Source organism: Sturnus vulgaris, chromosome 3 (assembly GCF_052056855.1).
Source record: "Sturnus vulgaris isolate bStuVul1 chromosome 3, bStuVul1.hap1, whole genome shotgun sequence".
In the NCBI taxonomy this organism is placed as follows: domain Eukaryota; kingdom Metazoa; phylum Chordata; class Aves; order Passeriformes; family Sturnidae; genus Sturnus; species Sturnus vulgaris.
Window position 1 is genome coordinate 114,144,616 of NC_142245.1, and position 19,187 is coordinate 114,163,802.

A 19,187-nucleotide genomic window follows, 5' to 3' on the forward strand; every position below is an offset into this window, starting at 1 on the left:
TCCCCCAGCCCTCCACCCCCCGCAGATCCCGAGGGAAGGAGCCAAGATCCAGCGGATTGGGATCCTCCACTCCCAGATCCCGAGGGAAGAATCCCAAGTCCCAGAGGATTGGGATCCTCCTTTCCCAATCCCAAGGGAATTACTGGAGGCAATGCTGAGACCCCAAAAGACTGGGATCCTCCTTTCCTAATCCCATGGGGAGGACTGGAAGCAATGCCAAGATCCCAGAGGATCAGGATCCTCCTTTCCCAAATCCCAAGGGAAGAATCCCAAGTCCCAGAAAATCGGGATCCTCCCCTCTCAGATCCCACGGGAAGGACTGGTGGTGATGCTGAGATCCCACAGGATCAGGACCCTCCTTTCCCAGATCCTGAGGGAATTACTGGAGGCAAACTTAAGATCCCAGAGAATCAGGATCCTCCTCTCCCAATCCCATGGGAAGGACTGGAGGCAATGTCAAGATCCCAAAGGATTGGGATCCTCCAAATCCCATGGGAAGGACTGGAGGCAATGTCAAGATCCCAAAGGATTGGGATCCTCCAATCCCATGGGAAGGACTGGAGGCAATGTCAAGATCCCAAAGGATTGGGATCCTCCAATCCCATGGGAAGGACTGGAGGCAATGTCAAGATCCCAGAGGATTGGGATCCTCCTTTCCCAGATCCCGAGGAAAGAACCCCAAGTCCCAGAAAATCGGGATCCTCCTCTCCCAATCCCATGGGAAAGGCTGGAAGCAAAGCCGAGATCCCAAAGGATTTGGATCCTCCTCTCCCAGCCTCTCCCCCCTCTCCATATCCCTCGGGAAGATCCCAGACTGTCCCGAGCTTCCAACAATCCTTTATTTCTCTCTCCAAGGAGTGGAACCCGGCGGGACAAATCGGCTTTGGCATGAGAACCAGGGAACCCTTCCCGGTGGGAATCGGGTGCCCTTGGATGAGGAAGATGCAGAAATTCCCCCCCTGGAATCATCAGGAAGTGTCCCCCGAGCCTCCTCTCCGATGGATATTTCAGGAATTCCGTGGATAGCTCCGTTCGTAATAAATATCCTCTGGAATCTCACGTATGTGCAGCTCAAGGATCAGAAATCCGCGGATTTTCCTCTCTGGAATGGTGACAAAACGTCCCCAAAGTCCCCCCCTGCCACCCCCAGCGCTCCAGGAGAGTCCCCCCCCTCCCCGTGTCCCCTGGGAAAAAATCCCGTCCTGGAAAGGTGGGAATGGGAAAGGAGGGGTGGTGGTGACAGAAGTGACCCCCGGGAATTCCGGGAGTATCCCAGGGCTGAGGGTGGTGGTGGGAAGGGGTGTGGAGGAAAGGATGGAAAAGTGTTGCAATATCCCAGATTTCCCCCAGATTTTCTCCGAGGGAAAGATTCCATCCCCGGAGCCCTGGTGAGGATGGAAATGAGGATCCCGGGGGATAATTGTCCCCAGAATTCCTCCCTGAGGGAAAAATTCCATTCCCAGAGTCCCAGTGAGGATGGAGATGGGAATCCAAGGGAAAAATATCCCAAAATACCTCCCTGAGGAGAAGAATTCCATCCTCAGAGCCTTGAGATGGGGATCCCATGGAAAAATATCCCAAATTATTCCCCAAAAACCAGAAGGAACAATTCCATCCCCAGAGCTTTGGAGAGAATGGAAATGGGGGATCCCAAGGGAAAATATCTCAGATTATCCCCCAAAAACCTCCCTGAGGGGAACAATTCCATCCCTGGAGCCTTGGGGAGGATGGGGATGGGGATCCCATGGGATAATTCCCCCAAAATACTTTCCCAGGGGTAAAGATTCCATCCCTGCAGCCTTGGGGAGGATGGAAATGGGGTTCCCAAGGGATAATATCCCAAATCGTCCCCAAAACCCCTTCCCAGGAGGAACAATTCCATCGCCAGCCCCTTGGGCTGGATGGATACGGGAATCCTGTGGGATCAACTCAATCCCACTGGTGATTCCCACTGAATCCCGAATCCTGAATTCCCAGCTCTGCTCCCCCACAAAGGGTTAAGACAGCCCCAAATCCCGGGGTTTGGAGCAGCCTACGTGACTCCCGGCTGCTTTTCCTGCCGGCTGATGTGGAAAAGCTCCGGCTAAGCCCCTCTTAGCCTGATTTCTGCGCTTCCCGGGGAATTCCCGAGGATGCAGAGCCTGGAGAGGGCAGGACTGGCTGCCCACAGCGGGAGGAGCCACCCCAATCCCGCCGGATTCCGAGGCTCTCCCAAGTTTCACATTTTCAAGGAGTGTTTTTGGGTTTGGTTTGTTTTTTTTGTTGGGTTTTTTTTTTTTTTTTTTTTTTTGGTGGTGAAATTAAAATCCATTAAACCAAGAGGTTCGATATTAAAATCCACGCCGGGGCGAACCGGGTCGGTCTGGCTCCGGTGTCGTTGCAGAGTCCAGGAGGGTGAAGGGGTGGGGGGAGGGTGAAAGGGCCTACACGGAGCTGCGGCGCTTGGCGAATCCCGGGAAGGCCGCCAGGCTCTGGAGCCCGGTGGACACGGAGCTGATGGCGGAACGGCGCGGCCGGCAGAAACACCGGTGCTCCGGAGTCTCGGGACAACGGGCGGGCGAGGAATGGCTGCGCTCCACGCCCGTATCCGAGCTGGACAAATCCCTGGGAATGATCATGGGGATGGAATACTGCAACTTCTCCCTGCTCTTGTACCACAGGCACGAGCACACGGATTGGAAGTGCAGCACCTCGGCGTAGACGTTCCTGAAGCCGCTCTCTGCCGTGGCCACCGCGGTGGCTTCGGGGACGGCGGCCACGGCGCCCGGCTGGCCGACCCGGCTGAGCAGCGCCCGCTGCTCGGCGTCGCGGCGCTCGTCCTCGGCGTTCATGGTCATGAAGCGCAGCACCACGAGGTTGAGGAAGGCGCCGATGACCGTCAGCCCCGCCAGGATGTAGACGAAGCTGAAGGCCACGTACTGCGGCTGAGTCTGCAGCGCCTGGTCCTTCTGCAGAGCCACGTAGTCGCCGAAGCCGATGGTGGTGAGCGTGATGAAGCAGTAGTAGTAGGCCTGGAAGAAGCTCCAGTTCTCGTAGTGCGAGAAGGCGGCGGCGCCGACGCACAGCGTGCTGACGCACGAGAAGAAGCCGATGGTCACCATGTTGGCCATCGACACCTCCGGCCGCCGCATGCCCAGGCGCTTCTTGAGGCGGCGCAGCAGCGAGCGCACCAAGGTGTTGATGCGCTCGCCCAGGCTCTGGAACATCACCAGCGTCAGCGGGATGCCCAGCAGGGCGTAGAGCATGCAGAAAACCTTCCCGCCGTCCGTGCTGGGAGCGGCGTGCCCGTAGCCTGGGGAGAGAGGGGGGGGAAAAAAAAATGGGGAGAGAGGGATGGGATCTGTGAGCCTGGAGGGAATTGGGAGTGGGGAGTGGTGGTGGGGGGATTGGGGAGTGGGGAATGGGGATGGGGGAATGGGGAGTGGGGAATGGTGATGGGGGATCAGGGATGGGGAATGGTGATCGGGGATGGGGAGTGGTGATGGGGGACAGGGGAGTGGGGAATGGTGATGGGGGATCAGGAGTGGGGAATGGTGATGGGGAGTGGGGAATGGGGATGGGGGGATCTGGAGTAGGGAATGGTGATCAGGAATGGGGAGTGGGGGATCAGGAGTGGGGAATGGTGATGGGGATCGGGAGTGGGGAATGGGGATGGGGGATCAGGAGTGGGGAATGGGGATGGGGGATCAGGAGTGGGGTCGCAAAATGGTTGGGTGGGAAGGGAGATGAGAGCTCATCCCGTTCCAACCCTGACACCTCCCACCATGCCAGGGTGGATCCTGGGAAAACGAGGGAAGGGGAGGCTGCAATCAGGGGGAATTGGGTGGGAATCCTCACGGAATTATCGTGGAGTGGTTTGGGTGGGAAGGGACCTTAAGGATCATCCCATTCAAATCCCACCATCCCAGCGTGCTCCAGACTTTCCTTGGATGCTCCCAGGGATTCTCTGGGAATTCCAGCCCAGCCCCTCACCTGCCTCCCAGCCAGGAATTCCTTCCCAAATCCCATTTCCCCCTTTCCCAGGGAATTCCCTCCATTCCCAGCTCTCCCAGCCTGGCATTGGATCCATCCCCATCCCGACTCCTCTCCAGGAAGGAATTTTGGGATTCAGGGACTTCACTGGGAATTTGGGACTCCAGGAAGGGTCTCCCTTCCCTTTTCCATCCCCCAATTCCATAAAAATCCTTCAGGATAGATCCTGAGTGTCCTGGATCCCAGAATCCCAGAATGGTTTGGGATGGGATCTATGGATCTTCAATCCCATCCCAGGGATACTTCCCATGGGATTTATCCCGTTCCCATGGGATTTATCCTGCTCCCATGGGATTTTTCCTGCTCCCATGGGATTTATGCCACTCCCATGGATTTATCCCGCTCCGTGTCCCTGGATCGGCTGTCCCGGATGGATCCCGGGATTCCATGGGCAGGGCCAGCTCAGGCATTGGGATGGGGGTGACAGGAACCAGCTGCTCCCCTTTTCCTGTCCCCGTTCATGTCCCTGTCCCCTTTTCCTGTCCCTTTTCCTGTTCCCCTTCCTGTCGCTGTCCCCTTTTCCTGTCCCTTTTCCTGTCCCCGTTCATGTCCCTGTCCTTTTCCTCCTTTTCCTTTTCCATCCCTTTCTCTCTCCCTTTCCTTCTCCTTCTCTTCCTTGCTTTCCTTTTCTCTTTCTTCTTTCTCGTTTTTCTCTTTTCCCTCTTTTTCCTCTTTCTTCCTTTTTCTCCTGTTCCTTTTCCTTTGCTCTTCCTTTTCCCCCTTTCCCTTTATATTTCCCTTTCTCTTTTTTCTCTTTTCTTTCTCTTTTTCCTTTTATTCCTTTTCCAATCCCTTTCCTGTTCCTTCTCTGTCTTAGTTTCTCTTTCTTTCCCATTTTCCCCTTTTCTTCCTTTTCCTCCTTTTCCTTTCCTTTCCAAATATTTTTCCTTTCCTTCTTTTTCTTTCTTCCCTTTTCCATCTCTTTCCTACCCTCCCTTTCTCTTTCTTTCTAATTTTCCTCCTTTTCCTTCTTTCCCTCCTTTTACTCCTTTCCCTTTTCCTTTCTTTTTTTTTTTTTTTAACTTTTCCTCATTTTCCTTTTCCTCTTTTTTCCTACTCTTCCCTTCTATTTTTCCTTTTCCTTTCCATCTCCCTCTTCCCCCTTTCCCAGGAAATCCAGGAGGAAGCAGGAACAGGAAGGAGCAGGGACTTCCCTGGGGACTCCAAGGTCTGTCCCAGCCGTGATCCCAGACCAGCCCCAAATCCTCTGGGAATGCCGAGAGGAGCTCATCCTGTCCCAGTCCCTAATCCCGACCCTGTATCCCTAATTCTGGGGGAATACGGATGGGGATGGAAAATTGGGATGGTGGGATCTCCTCCAAGGAGGAGCTGCCGTGGGATCCTCTCGCTGCGGGACACGGGGATGGGATTGATGGGAATCCATGGAGAGGGAATTGATGGGAAGGAACCCATGGAGAGGGAATTGATGGAGAGGGAATCAATGGGAGGGAATCCATGGGAGGGAATCCACAGAGAGGGAATTGATGGAAGGGAATCCATGGTGAAGGAATCCATGGTGAGGGAATCAGTGGGAGGGAATCCATGGAGAGGGAAGAGGGAATCAAAGAGGAGGGAATCGATGGGAGGGAATTGATGGAGAGAGAATCCATGGTGAGGATATCCAAGGTGAGGGAATTGATGGAACAGAATCCATGGAGAGGGGATCCATGGGAGGGAATTGATGGGAGGGAATCCATGGAGAGAGAATCCATGGGAGGGAATCCACAGAGAGGGAATTGATGGGAAGGAATCCATGGTGAAGGAATCCATGGTGAGGGAATCGGGAATCAATGGGAGGGAATTGATGGGAGGGAATTGATGGAGAGAGAATCCATGGTGAGGAAATCCATGGTGAGGGAATTGATGGAACAGAATCCATGGAGAGAGGATCGGTGGGGAGGGAATTGATGCAGAGGGAATCAGTGGAGTGGGAATCAATGGGAGAGAGAGCAACACCTGAGAGCATCACCTGGGGAACACCTGAGAAAATCCTGGGAAACACCTGAGAGCATCCTTTGATCCATCCCTGCTCTGTGTGCCCCGTCCCTGTTCCTCAAGTCCTTCTCACTCCTTGTGTTCCTCTCTCCTCGTGTCCCTTCCCTGTTCCCTGTGTCCCTTCCCTGTTCCCTGTTTCTCATTCCCTGTTCCCTGTGTTCCTCCTTCCCTGTTCCCTCTGTCCCCCTCTCCCTGCTCCTTCCGTCCCTCCCTCGCTCCTCGTGTTCCATCCCGAGCCCTCATCCCGTCCTTCACCATCCCCTTCCCAACAATTCCCAAATCTGCCCATTCCAGCTGTTTGGGGTGGATTTTGGGACCGAGCCTCCAGCAGCGCCCACGGGTGCCTTTCCAAAAACCTCCCCGAGCATCTTCCTGCCTTTTCCTGCCCTCTCCATCCCTCTCCATCCCTCCCCGGCCTCCCGGAGCTATTTTTAGCCCTCTTTCCCGAGGGAAGGGAGTTTATGAGCTCTCCAAGCGTCGGTCAATCCCCCGATCCCCCCCCGTTCCCGGTTTTAGCAGGAGCTGCCTGAGCTCCGGCACGTCTGAGGATGGGGGGAAGGTCGGGAATGGCAGATCCAGCCAGCGGGAAGAGGGAAAACCCCTGGAAAACGACACAGGGGGTGACCCCCAAATCCCTCTGGGACCCGAGGGTGGCGAGGAATTGTGTTGGAGAGGAGGGCACATCCCAGCCTGGAAATAATTCCCACCTCCTGCCCCCCCCCTCCAATCCTTCCCAGCTCCCAGGGGAGTCCAAGGAGCGCTGGAGCCGAGGGGCAGCGGGGTCGGGAAGAGCCGGGATCCCGCTCGGAGCAGGGATCGCGTCCCCAGGGAGGGAGGATGACACGTCCCGAAGGAACGCGGCCGATCCTGGCCTTTTTAGGGCTGGAGGAGCGGGGCTGGACGCGGCCCCGGAGCAGGTGCAGGGCTGGCCCCGGGCCTGGAGCGGATCCCGGCTGGCAGAGCGAGGGATGGCCGGGATTAACGGGACAGCTGCGGGGAGAGGGCTGGGAATGGGGAGGGGGGATAAGGGAGCACGGCTGGAGGGGTGGGAGGGCAGGGAAAGGATCAGCGGGAACGGGGCTGGGTGGGTGGGAAAAGGGGGTGAGCCCCCCGGGAGGGAGGGCAGGGAATGGGGCAGGAGATTCGAGGATTCAGGGAATAATGGGGCAGGGGATTCAGGGAGCCAGGGAATAATGGGGCAGGGGATTTAGGGAATGGGACAGGGGATGTGGGATATGGGGCAGGGGATGTGGGATATGGGGAAGGGGATTCGAGGAACCAGGGAATGGGATTCAGGGAATGGGAGAGAGGGATGGAAGGAGCCTTCCCCATATCCCAGTGCTCCCAGTAAGGATCAACATCTCGCTCCCAGTAAGGATCCCGCTATTCCCAGTAAGGATCCCGCTATTCCCAGTAAGGATCCCGCTATTCCCAGTAAGGATCACTGTCTTGCGATTCCCAGTATGGATCCCGCTGTTTCCAGCAGGGATTCCTCTCCCACTGTTCCCAGTAAGGATCTCACTGTTTCCAGTAAGGATCTCACTGTTCCCAGTATGGATCCCGCTGTTCCCAGTATGGATCCCGCTGTTCCCAGTAAGGATCATGCTGTTCCCAGTATGGATCCCGCTGTTCCCAGTAAGGATCTCGCTGTTCCCAGTAAGGATCCCACTGTTCTATTAAGGATCCCAGTGTTCCCAGTAAGGATCCCGCTGTTCCCAGTATGGATCACGCTGTTCCCAGTAAGGATCCCGCTGTTCCCAGTAAGGATCACGCTGTTCCCAGTATGGATCCCAGTGTTCCCAGTGCTGGCACTCAGCCCGGCCACCCCAGCTGTCCCCCGGGTGGGGGGAGGGGACACAGCTGTCCCCCAGGAGCCCCCCGCATTCCCGGGAAAAGCGAACAGGCCTGGGGATGGCGGCTGGGGATGGCGGCTGGGGCTGGTGCTGAGGAATTCCCAACGGGAAAACACAGAGCTGGCACTGAGGGACATGGCCAGGACACACCTGGGTCCTGCAGGGCCACCAAAATCCCTGGATGGGGCTGGGGACAGCGGGAAGGGGACACTGGAATCCCTGGATGGGGCTGGGGACAGTGGGAAGGGGACACTGAAATCCCTGGATGGGGCTGGGGACAGCGGGAAGGGGACACTGAAATCCCTGGATGGGGCTGGGGACAGTGGGAAGGGGACACTGAAATCCCTGGATGGGGCTGGGGACAATGGGAAGGGGACACTGAAATCCCTGGATGGGGCTGGGGACAGCGGGAAGGGGACACTGAAATCCCTGGATGGGGCTGGGGACAATGGGAAGGGGACACTGAAATCCCTGGATGGGGCTGGGGACAATGGGAAGGGGACACTGAAATCCCTGGATGGGGCTGGGGACAATGGGAAGGGGACACTGAAATCCCTGGATGGGGCTGGGGACAATGGGAAGGGGACACTGAAATCCCTGGATGGGGCTGGGGACAATGGGAAGGGGACACTGAAATCCCTGGATGGGGCTGGGGACAGCGGGAAGGGGCTCGGGGACAGCTCCTGCACGTGGAGCAGAGGGATGGGATCGGGATGGGCTGAACTGGGAATGAAGAGATGGAGGGACCCCCCAGGAATCCCAAAATCCCGACTGTCCCTGTTCCAGCTGTTCCTTGGATCCATCCATCCATGGATCCAATCATGGATCAATTAATGGATCCATTCATCCATCCATGGATTCAATCATGGATCAATTAATGGATCCATCCATCCATGGATCCAATCATGGATCAATTAATGGATCCATTCATCCATGGATCCAATCATGGATCAATTAATGGATCCATTCATCCATGGATCCAATCATGGATCAATTAATGGATCCATCCATCCATGGATCCAATCATGGATCAATTAATGGATCCATCCATCCATGGATCCAATCATGGATCAATTAATGGATCCATTCATCCATGGATCCAATCATGGATCAATTAATGGATCCATCATCCATGGATCCAATCATGGATCAATTAATGGATCCATCCATCCATGGATCCAATCATGGATCAATTAATGGATCCATTCATCCATCCATGGATCCAATCATGGATCAATTAATGGATCCATCATCCATCCATGGATCCAATCATGGATCAATTAATGGATCCATTCATCCATGGATCCAATCATGGATCAATTAATGGATCCATCCATCCATGGATCCAATCATGGATCAATTAATGGATCCATTCATCCATCCATGGATCCAATCATGGATCAATTAATGGATCCATCATCCATCCATGGATCCAATCATGGATCAATTAATGGATCCATCATCCATGGATCCATCCATGCCTCCATTCTTCCATCCATGGATCCATCCCTCCCATCCCTCTCTCCTTCCACATCCCCAAATCCCCTCTGCTCCCTCTCCCCCCTCTCCCACATTTCCCCCTGGAAAAGGGGGATGTCATTCCCTGGAGGGGGTTCTGGGACAATCTGGGAGCCCTCCCCCGGATCAGGGACCCCCAGGACTCCCCATTCCCAGTGGGATTGGGGTGGGGGTTGGATGTGGGGCCGGACCCTGATGTCCCCCTTTATTCCCACATCTCCCAGATTCCTGCCTCATTCCCAAAGGGATCCGGACCCGCTGTGGGATCTCCCCCCGGGTTTTTTTTGGGGTGGGGGGGGGGGTGCCTGATTCCCCCCTCCCAGCGCCTCCCGCAGCCGGGGGGGTCGGGATGGAGTCATGGAAAATCCCGGCGCCGGCCAAGCTCCCTGTTTGTGCCAAAACTGGCAATTTTTCCTTGGATTCTGGGGCCCGGCCAGGCCCTTCCCGACCCCCCCCGTGCTGGCCCTCCCCTCTCCCTGGAAAAGGGGGGGAAGGGGGGTCCGGAGCCCATGGATGGGGTGGGATACCCCGGGAATGGGCTGGGGCACCCCGAGGGGGGTGGTCCCGCTGGGTTTTGGGGGGGGGGGGGGGGGGGATGGCGACTCCAGAGGGAATAAAAAAATTCCCTGAGGGATTTTCGGATGGATTTGTGTCCCAAAATGGGCAGGGATTGGGGGATCCTGGTCCAGGCAGGGAATTCCCACGTGGAATATCCGGGGGGTCCCGAGCCCCTCAACGGCGCCCGGGGGGGATTCCCAAGGATCCCTGGGATGGGGATTGGGGTGGGAATATGGGGTGGGGATGTGGGATGGGGAGATATGGGATGGAGATTAGGATGGGAATATGGGATGGGGATATATGGGATGGGGATATGGGATATGGAATACAGGAAATGGGATATGGGACGTGGGATGAGGATTGGGATAGGGATGTGGGATGGGGATTATGGGATAAGGATTTGGCACGGGGATATGGGGTGGGAATGTGGGATATGTGATATGGGATGTGGGATGGGGATTGGAATGGGGATGTGGGAATGCAGGACGGGGATATGGGATTATGGGATATGGGATTATGGGATTATGGGATAAGGATTTGGCACGGGGATATGGGGTGGGAATGCAGGACAGGAATGGGGATAATGGGATATAGGATATGGGATATAGGATATGGGATATAGGATATGGGATGGGGATATGGGGTGGGAATGCAGGACAGGAATGAGGAATCGGTCCAGTCCCTTTCCCCTGGGAGCTGCTGATCCCATCCACCCCAAAAATCCCACTCCAGGCTCTTGGATCCACCCCGAGCCCCGATCAGCAGCCTTAGTGCCTGGGAAAAACTGGGAAAAGCTCCCCAAACTCCAGAAATCCGGGATGGTTTTTCCTGGCCCCCATCCCCCTGGCCCGTGGTTTTCATTCCTTGCTCCCAGTCGGGATTTGCTGGGATTTAAGGAGGAATCAGCTGGGAAAGGCCAGGAGCGGGAATTAATGGCTGGTGTCACTCCTGGATGGAAAAAAGCCGGGAATTTATGGCCTGGGAGGGAGAGGGGGATGGGAAAGGGAGGATCCAGAGGGGCCCCGATCCCGATCCCGGCGCTGAATCCCACGGGAAGAACCACGAGGCTTCCCCAGCCTTGGGAAAACATTCCCTGGAAAAGGCGCCGGATCCCGGATCTGGGCTGGGATTGTCACCCCCAAATCCCACCGGGAAGAGGCTCCGATCCCATTGGGAATTCTCCACGCCCTCATCCACCCCTTCCCTGCTCATTCCCGCAGGAAAACCCCTGGCAGAGGATCCAGGAGGAACATTCAGGAATCCCAGGGAAAGGTGGGAAGGGGGAGAAGCGATCCCGATTTCCCAGCGCTGCTGTCCAACAATTCCCGGGAATGGCCGGGCTGGATTTTCCGGGAAAAGCCAGGAGAGAACAGGAATTCCAGGAATATTCTCCCTTTCCTGTTAATTCCAAAGCCTATGGTTGGTTCGGGAGGTGCCACCAGAGATTTCCATGGAAATGTTTTTTGGGTTTTTTTTTTGTTTTTTATGGAATGGCAACAGGAATGCCTGGAGGGGTTGGAAGGAATTTTCCTCCTTTCCCTGTCGATTCCAAATCCCATTCCCAGTTTCAAGGAGCCCTGGTGATTTCCACGGAAATGGTTTTTTTGTGGAATTTGCGGGAATGTCCCGAGAGGATGGAGGGAGGGGGAGCCGTCCCCAAAGAGCCCCATGGTCCTGATCCCAGCAATTCCCAACAATTCCCAGCAATTCCTGATAATTCCTGACAATTCCTGACAACTCCTGACAATTCCTGACAATTCCTGCAATTCCTGACAGTTCCCAGCAATTCCCGGCAATTCCCGGCAATTCCCAACAATTCCCAATAATTTCTGACAATTCCCAACATTTCCCATCAATTCCTGGGGTTTTTTTCCTGGTCTGCTCCCCCCAAATCCCGGGAATTTCGGGGGTGGCACCGCGGCCGGAGGTGACAGCGCTGTCCCCAAACCCTTCCCGGTCCCAGCGTGACACGGGCTGGGGACAGGGGCGGTGGCACCTGGGGGGGGACAGGGGTGACAGGAAGGGGACAGGGGGTGACAGGAGGGGACAGGAGGGACAGAAGAGGACGGGGGGGACAGGAAGGGGACAGAGGGTGACAGGAAGGGGATATGGGGGACAGAGGGGGACAGGGGGTGACAGGGGGGACAGAAGGGGACAGGGGGTGACAGGAAGGGGACAGGAGGGGACAGGAGGGGACAGGAGGGACAGAAGAGGACGGGGGGGACAGGAAGGGGACAGGGGGTGACAGAAGGGGTCGGAGGTCGCGGGGACAGGAGGGGACAGAAGAGGACAGGGAGACCGAGGGGACAGAAGGAGGACAAGGAGGGTGACAAATGGGGACAGAGAGGGGACAGGAAGGGACAGGAGGGGTCTAGGGCGTGACCATGGGGACTGAGGGGACAGAGGGGGACCGGAGGTGACAGAAGGGAACAGGGGGTGACAGGAAGGGGATATGGGGGACAGAGGGGACAGAGGGGGACAGGAAGGGACAGGAGGGGTCTAGGGTGTGACCGTGGGGACAGAGGGGACAGAGGGGGACAGAGGGTGACAGGGGGGGACAGAAGGAGGACAAGGAGGGTGACAAATGGGGACAGGAGGGGACAGGAAGGGACAGGAGGGGTCTAGGGTGTGACCGTGGGGACTGAGGGGACAGAGGGGGACAGGGGGTGACAGGAAGGGGACAGGGGGGACGGAAGGGACAGAAGAGGACGGGGGGGACAGGGGGTGACAGGGGGTGACAGGGGGGACGGAAGGGGTCGGAGGTCGCGGGGACAGGAGGGGACAGGGTGAGAGGGAGGACCTGAGGGAACACGGGGGACAGGAGGGGACAGGAGGGGACAGGAGGGGTCTGGGGGGTGACCATGGGGACCGAGGGGACAGAGGGGGACAAGGGGTGACAGGAGAGGACAGGGAGACCGAGGGGACAGAAAGAGGACAAGGCGGGTGACAAATGGGGACAGGAGGGGACAGGGGGAGACCAAAGGGGACGGGGGGGGGGGGACAGGAGGTGACAAATGGGGACAGGAGGGGACAGGGGGAGACCAAAGGGGACGGGGGGGGGGGGACAGGAGGTGACAAATGGGGACAGGAGGGGACAGGGGGAGACCAAAGGGGACGGGGGGGGACAGGAGGTGACAAATGGGGACAGGAGGGCCCGGTGTCCTCCCGGCTCCCGTTCCGGGCGCTGTTCCCGTGACCGAGGCTCGGCGGGCGGTGACAGATGGTGACACCGCGGTGGCATTTGCCACCTGCTCCTCTCTGCTCGCGGCCGCGGGGGGGAGGGGGGCGGCGGGATCGGGATTTGGGGATTTTTCTTTTTTTTTGGGATCGGGTTTTTTGGGAGAGGGTTGTGGTTTTTTTTTTTTTGGATAGGGCTTTTGGGGGGGATTTTTTGGGGGGAATCTGATTTTTTGGGTTTTTTTTTGAGGGGGAGGGATCGGGTTTTTGGGGATCAGATTTTTTGGGGATCGGGATTTTTGGGGATCGGGTTTTTTGGGGGGATCGGGATTTTTTGAGATGGGTTTTTTTGGTTGGGATTCGGATTTTTTGAGGGGTTTGTTTGTTTGTTTGTTTGTTTTTGGGTTTTTTTGGTTTGTTTTTTTTTTTGAGATCGGGTGTTTTTGGGATGGGTTTTTTTTTTGGGATCGGGTTTTTTTTTTGGGAAGCCATCCAGAGGCCAGCCCAGCCCGCCCTGGCTCGGGACAGGGGCAGAGGTGACAAGGGACACGTGCGGGTGGCACTGCCACCCCCTTGGGGACATCCTTGCCTCTGGAATTGCTCGGAAATTCCCCAGGGAAAAGCTTTGGAGCTGCTCCTCTCCCTGGTTTTTTTCATGGATAAAGGGAAAAAAAAAACAAAAACAAAAGGATTCCAACATTTCCCAGCGGGATTTGGAATCCCGGATTTTCCTTCCCCCATCCCACCGGGATCTCCTCCCCCTCAGGAGCTGCTTCCCGATCCCAGTCTGGATTTTCCCCATCCCACCAAGAGCTGGGGGGGGGGGGTGAATTCCTGGAAAAATCCTTTTTTTCCTGCCCTGGAAAACCCGATTCCATGGGAATTATGGGATTTTTTTTCCCTGGCAGGCCTGGATTTGCAGGGGTCTCCTTTCATCCCAGCTTTGCTGCCGTATCCAGCCCCCCCAAATTATGGGATTTTGGGAAAACGGATCTTCCCACACATCTGGGTGTCCCAGCCCTTTCTCCCACATCCCTGGAAATTCCGGGAAAACCCAGCTGGGTCCAGGGAAAGCCATTCGGGGCCATTCCCAGCCAGGAACACCTTTGGGATACCGGGAATGCTCATCCCAATCCCAGAGCCGCTCCCACGTGGAGCCCAACTCCAGGATTTAGGGTTTGGAGGGCCGGGAGCAGCAGGAATTTTTTTTTTTTTTTGGGATGCGATATTTGGGGTTGGGATCAGCGGGATTGGGAATTCTGGGAGGGGCAGAGCGGGATCCCGATCCCTGCCCGAGGTCACGGCTCCTTGGGATCGATCCCAGTGGATCCCAGTGGATCCCAGTCCCTCCCCGGCATTCCAGGACCTTTGGGATGGGCTGGATCCCTCTGGATCCCGCTGGAAATTCCCAGCCCCCGATCCTGTCCAACACTGGCGGCTCGGCCGCACTTCCAGAGCTTTTCCAGCTGCTCCCGGCAAAACGGGAATGGGAAACACCGGGAAAAAGGGAACGGGAAACATCGGGATAATGGGAATGGGAAACATCGGGATAATGGGAATGGGAAATATCGGGATAATGGGAATGGGAAACACCGGGAAAAAGGGAATGGGAAATATCGGGATAATGGGAATGGGAAACACCGGGAAAAGGGAATGGGAAATATCGGGAAAAAGGGAATGGGAAACACTGGGATAATGGGAACAGGAATGACAAAAAATGGGATAACGGGAATGGGAAACACCGGGATAATGGGATCGGGAATGGGAAACACCGGGATAACGGGAATAATAAACATCTGGATAATGGGAATGACAAACACCGGGATAATGGGATAATGAGATTGCAAAATACAGGGATAACGGGAATAATAAACACTGGGATAATGGGAATGACAAACATCGGGATAACGGGAATAATAAACACTGGGATGACAGCTCCGGGAATAACAAACACCAGGATAAGAACTCCGGGATAATGGGAATAACAAACGTCGGGAAAACAGCCCCAGGAATAATGAACAGCCTGAGGGTGGGAATAACAAACACCGGGATAAAAACTCTGGAATAACAAACACCGGGATAAGAGCTCCGGGAATAATGAACACTGTGACATTGACACCGGGATAAAACCTCTGGGAATGAAAAAACATCAGGATAAAAACTCTGGGAATAACAAACACCGGGATAACAGCCCCGGGAATAAAAAACAGCAAGATAAGAAGTCTGGAATAACGAACACCGGAATAAAAACTCCGGAATAACGAGCACTGGGATAAAAACTCTGGAATAACAAACACCAGGACAAAAACTCTGGAATAACGAGCACCGGGATAAAAACTCTGGAATAACGAACACCTCGAGCTCGCGTTTCAGCTCCGGGAATTGTTTTGCATCCCAACACCGGAATTTCGGGCCTGGGAAACATCCCAATATCCACATCCCAAATCTGGGAATCAACGAGCGCCCCAGTGCCTGGATCTCACCCCCGGGAAGAAACGGAACAAAGCCCGGTATCCATATCCCAATCCTGGGAATCCACAGGAACCCCAAAATCCATGTGACAGTCCAGGGACACCCCGGAATCTGTCACAAAGCTGGTGTCACCCGTCCCATCATCCCATAATCCCATCATCCCATCCCATCCCACCCCATCAGCACCTCCTTGGGACTGCGGGACCCATGGAATGGTGGCCAGGGCCCTCTGTCCCCTCGCTGTCCCCTCTCTGTCCCCTCGCTGTCCCCTCGCTGTCCCCACCCCCCAGGCCCTCACAGAGCGCTGAGGTTTTGGGGCAGTTGGGGACCAAGGGACACCGGGTGACCCCAGCCACCCCTGGAGGGGACTCAAGGGTCAGAAGGGTGACGGTGTGGGTGACAGCGGGGTGACAATGGGGGTGACAGAAGGGTGACAGTGTAGGGGAAAGCGTAGGTGACGGGGGGTGACAAAAGGGTGACAATGGGGGTGACAGTGTAGGTGACAGGGGGGTGACAGTGTAGGTGACAGGGGGGTGACAGTGTAGGTGACAGTGTAGGTGACAGGGGGGGTAGGTCTCAAGGAGGCCACCCCCAGTGACACTTCCCAGGGTGGGGACAATGCTGGGGACATCCTTGAGCGTGGGGGACAGCGGTGACACCCCCTGGGAGAGCCTGGAAGGGTGGGGACACGTCCCTGTCCCCTCCCCTGGGCTGGGAACCCTATAGGGACACGTCCGGGACCCTATAGGGACACATCTGGGGACCCCATAGGGACACGTCCCTGTCCCTATGGAACTGGGGCCCTATAGGGACACATCTGGGGACCCTATAGGGACACATCTGGGGACCCTATAGGGACACATCTGGGGACCCCATAGGGACACGTCCCTGTCCCTATGGAACTGGGGCCCTATAGGGACACATCTGGGGACCCCATAGGGACACGTCCCTGTCCCTATGGAACTGGGGCCCTATAGGGACACATCTGGGGACCCCATAGGGACACGTCCCTGTCCCCTCTCCCGGGCCGGGGGTCCCACTGGCGAGGGGTGACAGCGATTTGGGAACATCCCAGGGCTCTGGAGAGTCCCGGCCGGGAGAATTCCCTTATCCCGGGGGTCGGGCTGGAATTTCCCGGTGGGAGAGGCGGGATCGGGGATTTGTGGGGGGGCTTGGTTGAGGAATCGCCCCGATCCTAAGGGATGGGAGTCGGGAATCCGGGCAGGGCGATCACCCCAAAAACAGCGGGATTGGAGAGAGGGGGGTTCAGGCAGAGGGATCGCCCCGATCCCGGGGGGGGTCCGGGTAGGAGGATCCCCCGACCCCAAGAGATGGGAGTCGGGAATGCGGGCAGGGGGATCACTCCGATCCTAAGGGATGGCAGCCAGGGGGGTCCAGGCGGGTTTTTCCCGGTTCTGGATGAGCCTGGGAGGGATCGCCCCGATCCCAAAGAATGGGAGACAAGGGAATCCGGGCAGAGGGATCGCCCCGAAAACATCGGGATGGAAGAAAAAGGTGCGGGAGGGATTTTCCCGGTGCCGGAAGAGCCGGGGAGGGATCGTCCCGATCTCCCGGGATGGGAGACAGGGGGGTCCGGGCAGAGGGATCACCCCGATCCCGAGGAATGGGAGTCGGGAATCCGGGCCGGGGGATCTTCCCCAAAACACCGGGATGGGAGACAGAGGGGTCCGGGCAGGTTTTTCCCGGTGCCGGAGAAGCCGGGAAGGGAATGTACCGATCCCCCGGGATGGCAGAGAGGGGGGTCCGGGCAGGGGGATCGCCCCGATCCCAAAGAATGGGAGCCGGGGGGGGATCAGGGCAGGTTTTTCCAGGTTCTGGAGGAACCGAGCAGAGGGATCGCCCCGGTCCCAGCGGGACGGGCGGAGGCAGCGCGGGGGAAGGAAGGAAAGCTCCGGGCTGTGAAAAGAACCGAGCTCCCGATTTTCCCCGCTCCCTCGGGGACACGCGCGGGTTTCCCGGTGCTTCCCGGCTGCATCCCCCGATCCCAACGGACCGGACGCTCGGTGTGGAGAGGGAATTAAAGCGGAGCCGGGAGCTGCCCGCGGGGAGCCGGGCGGGGCGGGGGCAGCCGGTACCTATGGTGGTGATGACGGTGATGGCGAAGTAGAAGGAGCCGGCGAATTTCCACTGGACGCCGGCCTTGTGCGGCTTGAGCTTGAGCACGACCCGCTCGAGCTCGCGGTAGCTCTCGGCGCTCAGGTTGTACTTTCTCTTGAGCTCCTGGCTCTTGGCCTCCAGCCGCCGCTTCTCCGCCGTCTCCGCCTCGGACTCGAGCGCGTCGAAGACGGCGGCGCCCACCAGCAGGTAGGTGAAGGTGCACATGATGAGCGCCAGCGTCCGCACGTTCTGCCGCTTCATGGTGCGGCGGCTGCGGGGAGCGGCTGCGGGGCCGCCTGGGGCATGGCGGCAGCGCCCGGGCACGGCGGGGAGGCGGCCGAGGCGCGGCTGCGGCGGCCGCGGCGGCGGCGGCGGGGCCGGCGGAGGAGCGGGAGGAGGGAGGGAGGGAGGGATGGGGGAGGGATGGGGGAGGGATGGGGAGGAGGGAGGGGGAGGGAGAAGGAGGGGGGAGGGGGCGGAGCTGTCCTTCAGCACCAGCGCCCCCGGGGACCCCCGAGCTGCGCGTGGCGACACGCGGGGGTCGCACGGGGCCGTGTCCCCGGCGGAGGGGACAGAGCCCGAGGAACAAAGAGCGGCCAGAGCCGGGAGCTGCGTCTGCAGCGGGAATGGAGCCCAAAATCCAGATCCCAACCCTGGGGATAGATCCCAACCCTGGGAAAAGCTCCCAAAGCCCAGATCCCAAAACCCAGATCCCAACCCTGGGAAAAGATCCCAAAGCCCAGATCCCAACCCTGGGAATAGATCCCAAAGCCCAGATCCCAACCCTGGGAATAGATCCCAAAACCCAGATCCCAACCCTGGGAATAGATTCCAACCCTGGGAATAGATCCCAAAGCCCAGATCCCAAACCTGCCCTGGAGCAGCTCCCAAAGCCCAGATCCCGATCGTGCCCTGGAGCTGGGTCTCCACCTGCACCCCAGCCCCGGGCCCGCATCCCACTCATCCCATCCCATCCCATCCCATCCCATCCCATCCCATCTCACCTTTCCTTGGATATTCCCAGGGATTCTCTGGGAATTCCAGCCCAGCCGGGAATTCCTTCCCAAGATCCCACCCCGAGCTCCCCTTTCCCACTGGAAGCCATTCCCTGGCTCCTGGCCCTCCAGCCCTTTCCCAAATCCCAGCTCTCCTGGAAACCTCTGGAAAAGGCTCCCAGCATTCCCTGCATCCTTCCCTCATCCAGCTGCACATTCCCAGCTCTCCCAGCCCCGGGGTCTCCTCTCCAGCTCCGTGTCCTGCTGATTTCGGGATCCCGGAGCTGCAGCCGGGCGGGATCACGGGGACAGAATTCCCCCTTTTCCTGCTGCCCAGATTTTGGGATCAGCCCAGGATCCCTGCGGCTCCCGGGGCTGCCAGCTGCATCCTGGCACCATCTGGAGCAGGGAATGTTTTCCAGCCCGCGTGGCCCCGGGACAGGTTCTGTCAGCTGCTGTCACCCGAAAC

The 19,187-nt window shown here is 57.5% G+C and overlaps 1 protein-coding gene across 1 annotated transcript; it reads right to left on the reverse strand.

The window, feature by feature from the left end:
- Positions 1-819: 819 nt before the first annotated feature.
- KCNK3 (potassium two pore domain channel subfamily K member 3) lies at positions 820-17,984 on the reverse strand. The gene is made up of 2 exons (XM_088162665.1): positions 17,702-17,984; positions 820-3,292 (listed from the first exon to the last, which is right to left on the reverse strand). Exons 1-2 carry the CDS (start codon positions 17,982-17,984, stop codon positions 2,424-2,426), a joined length of 1,152 nt encoding a protein of 383 aa, XP_088018791.1. The 3' UTR covers positions 820-2,423.
- Between the last annotated feature and the right edge of the window lie 1,203 nt (positions 17,985-19,187).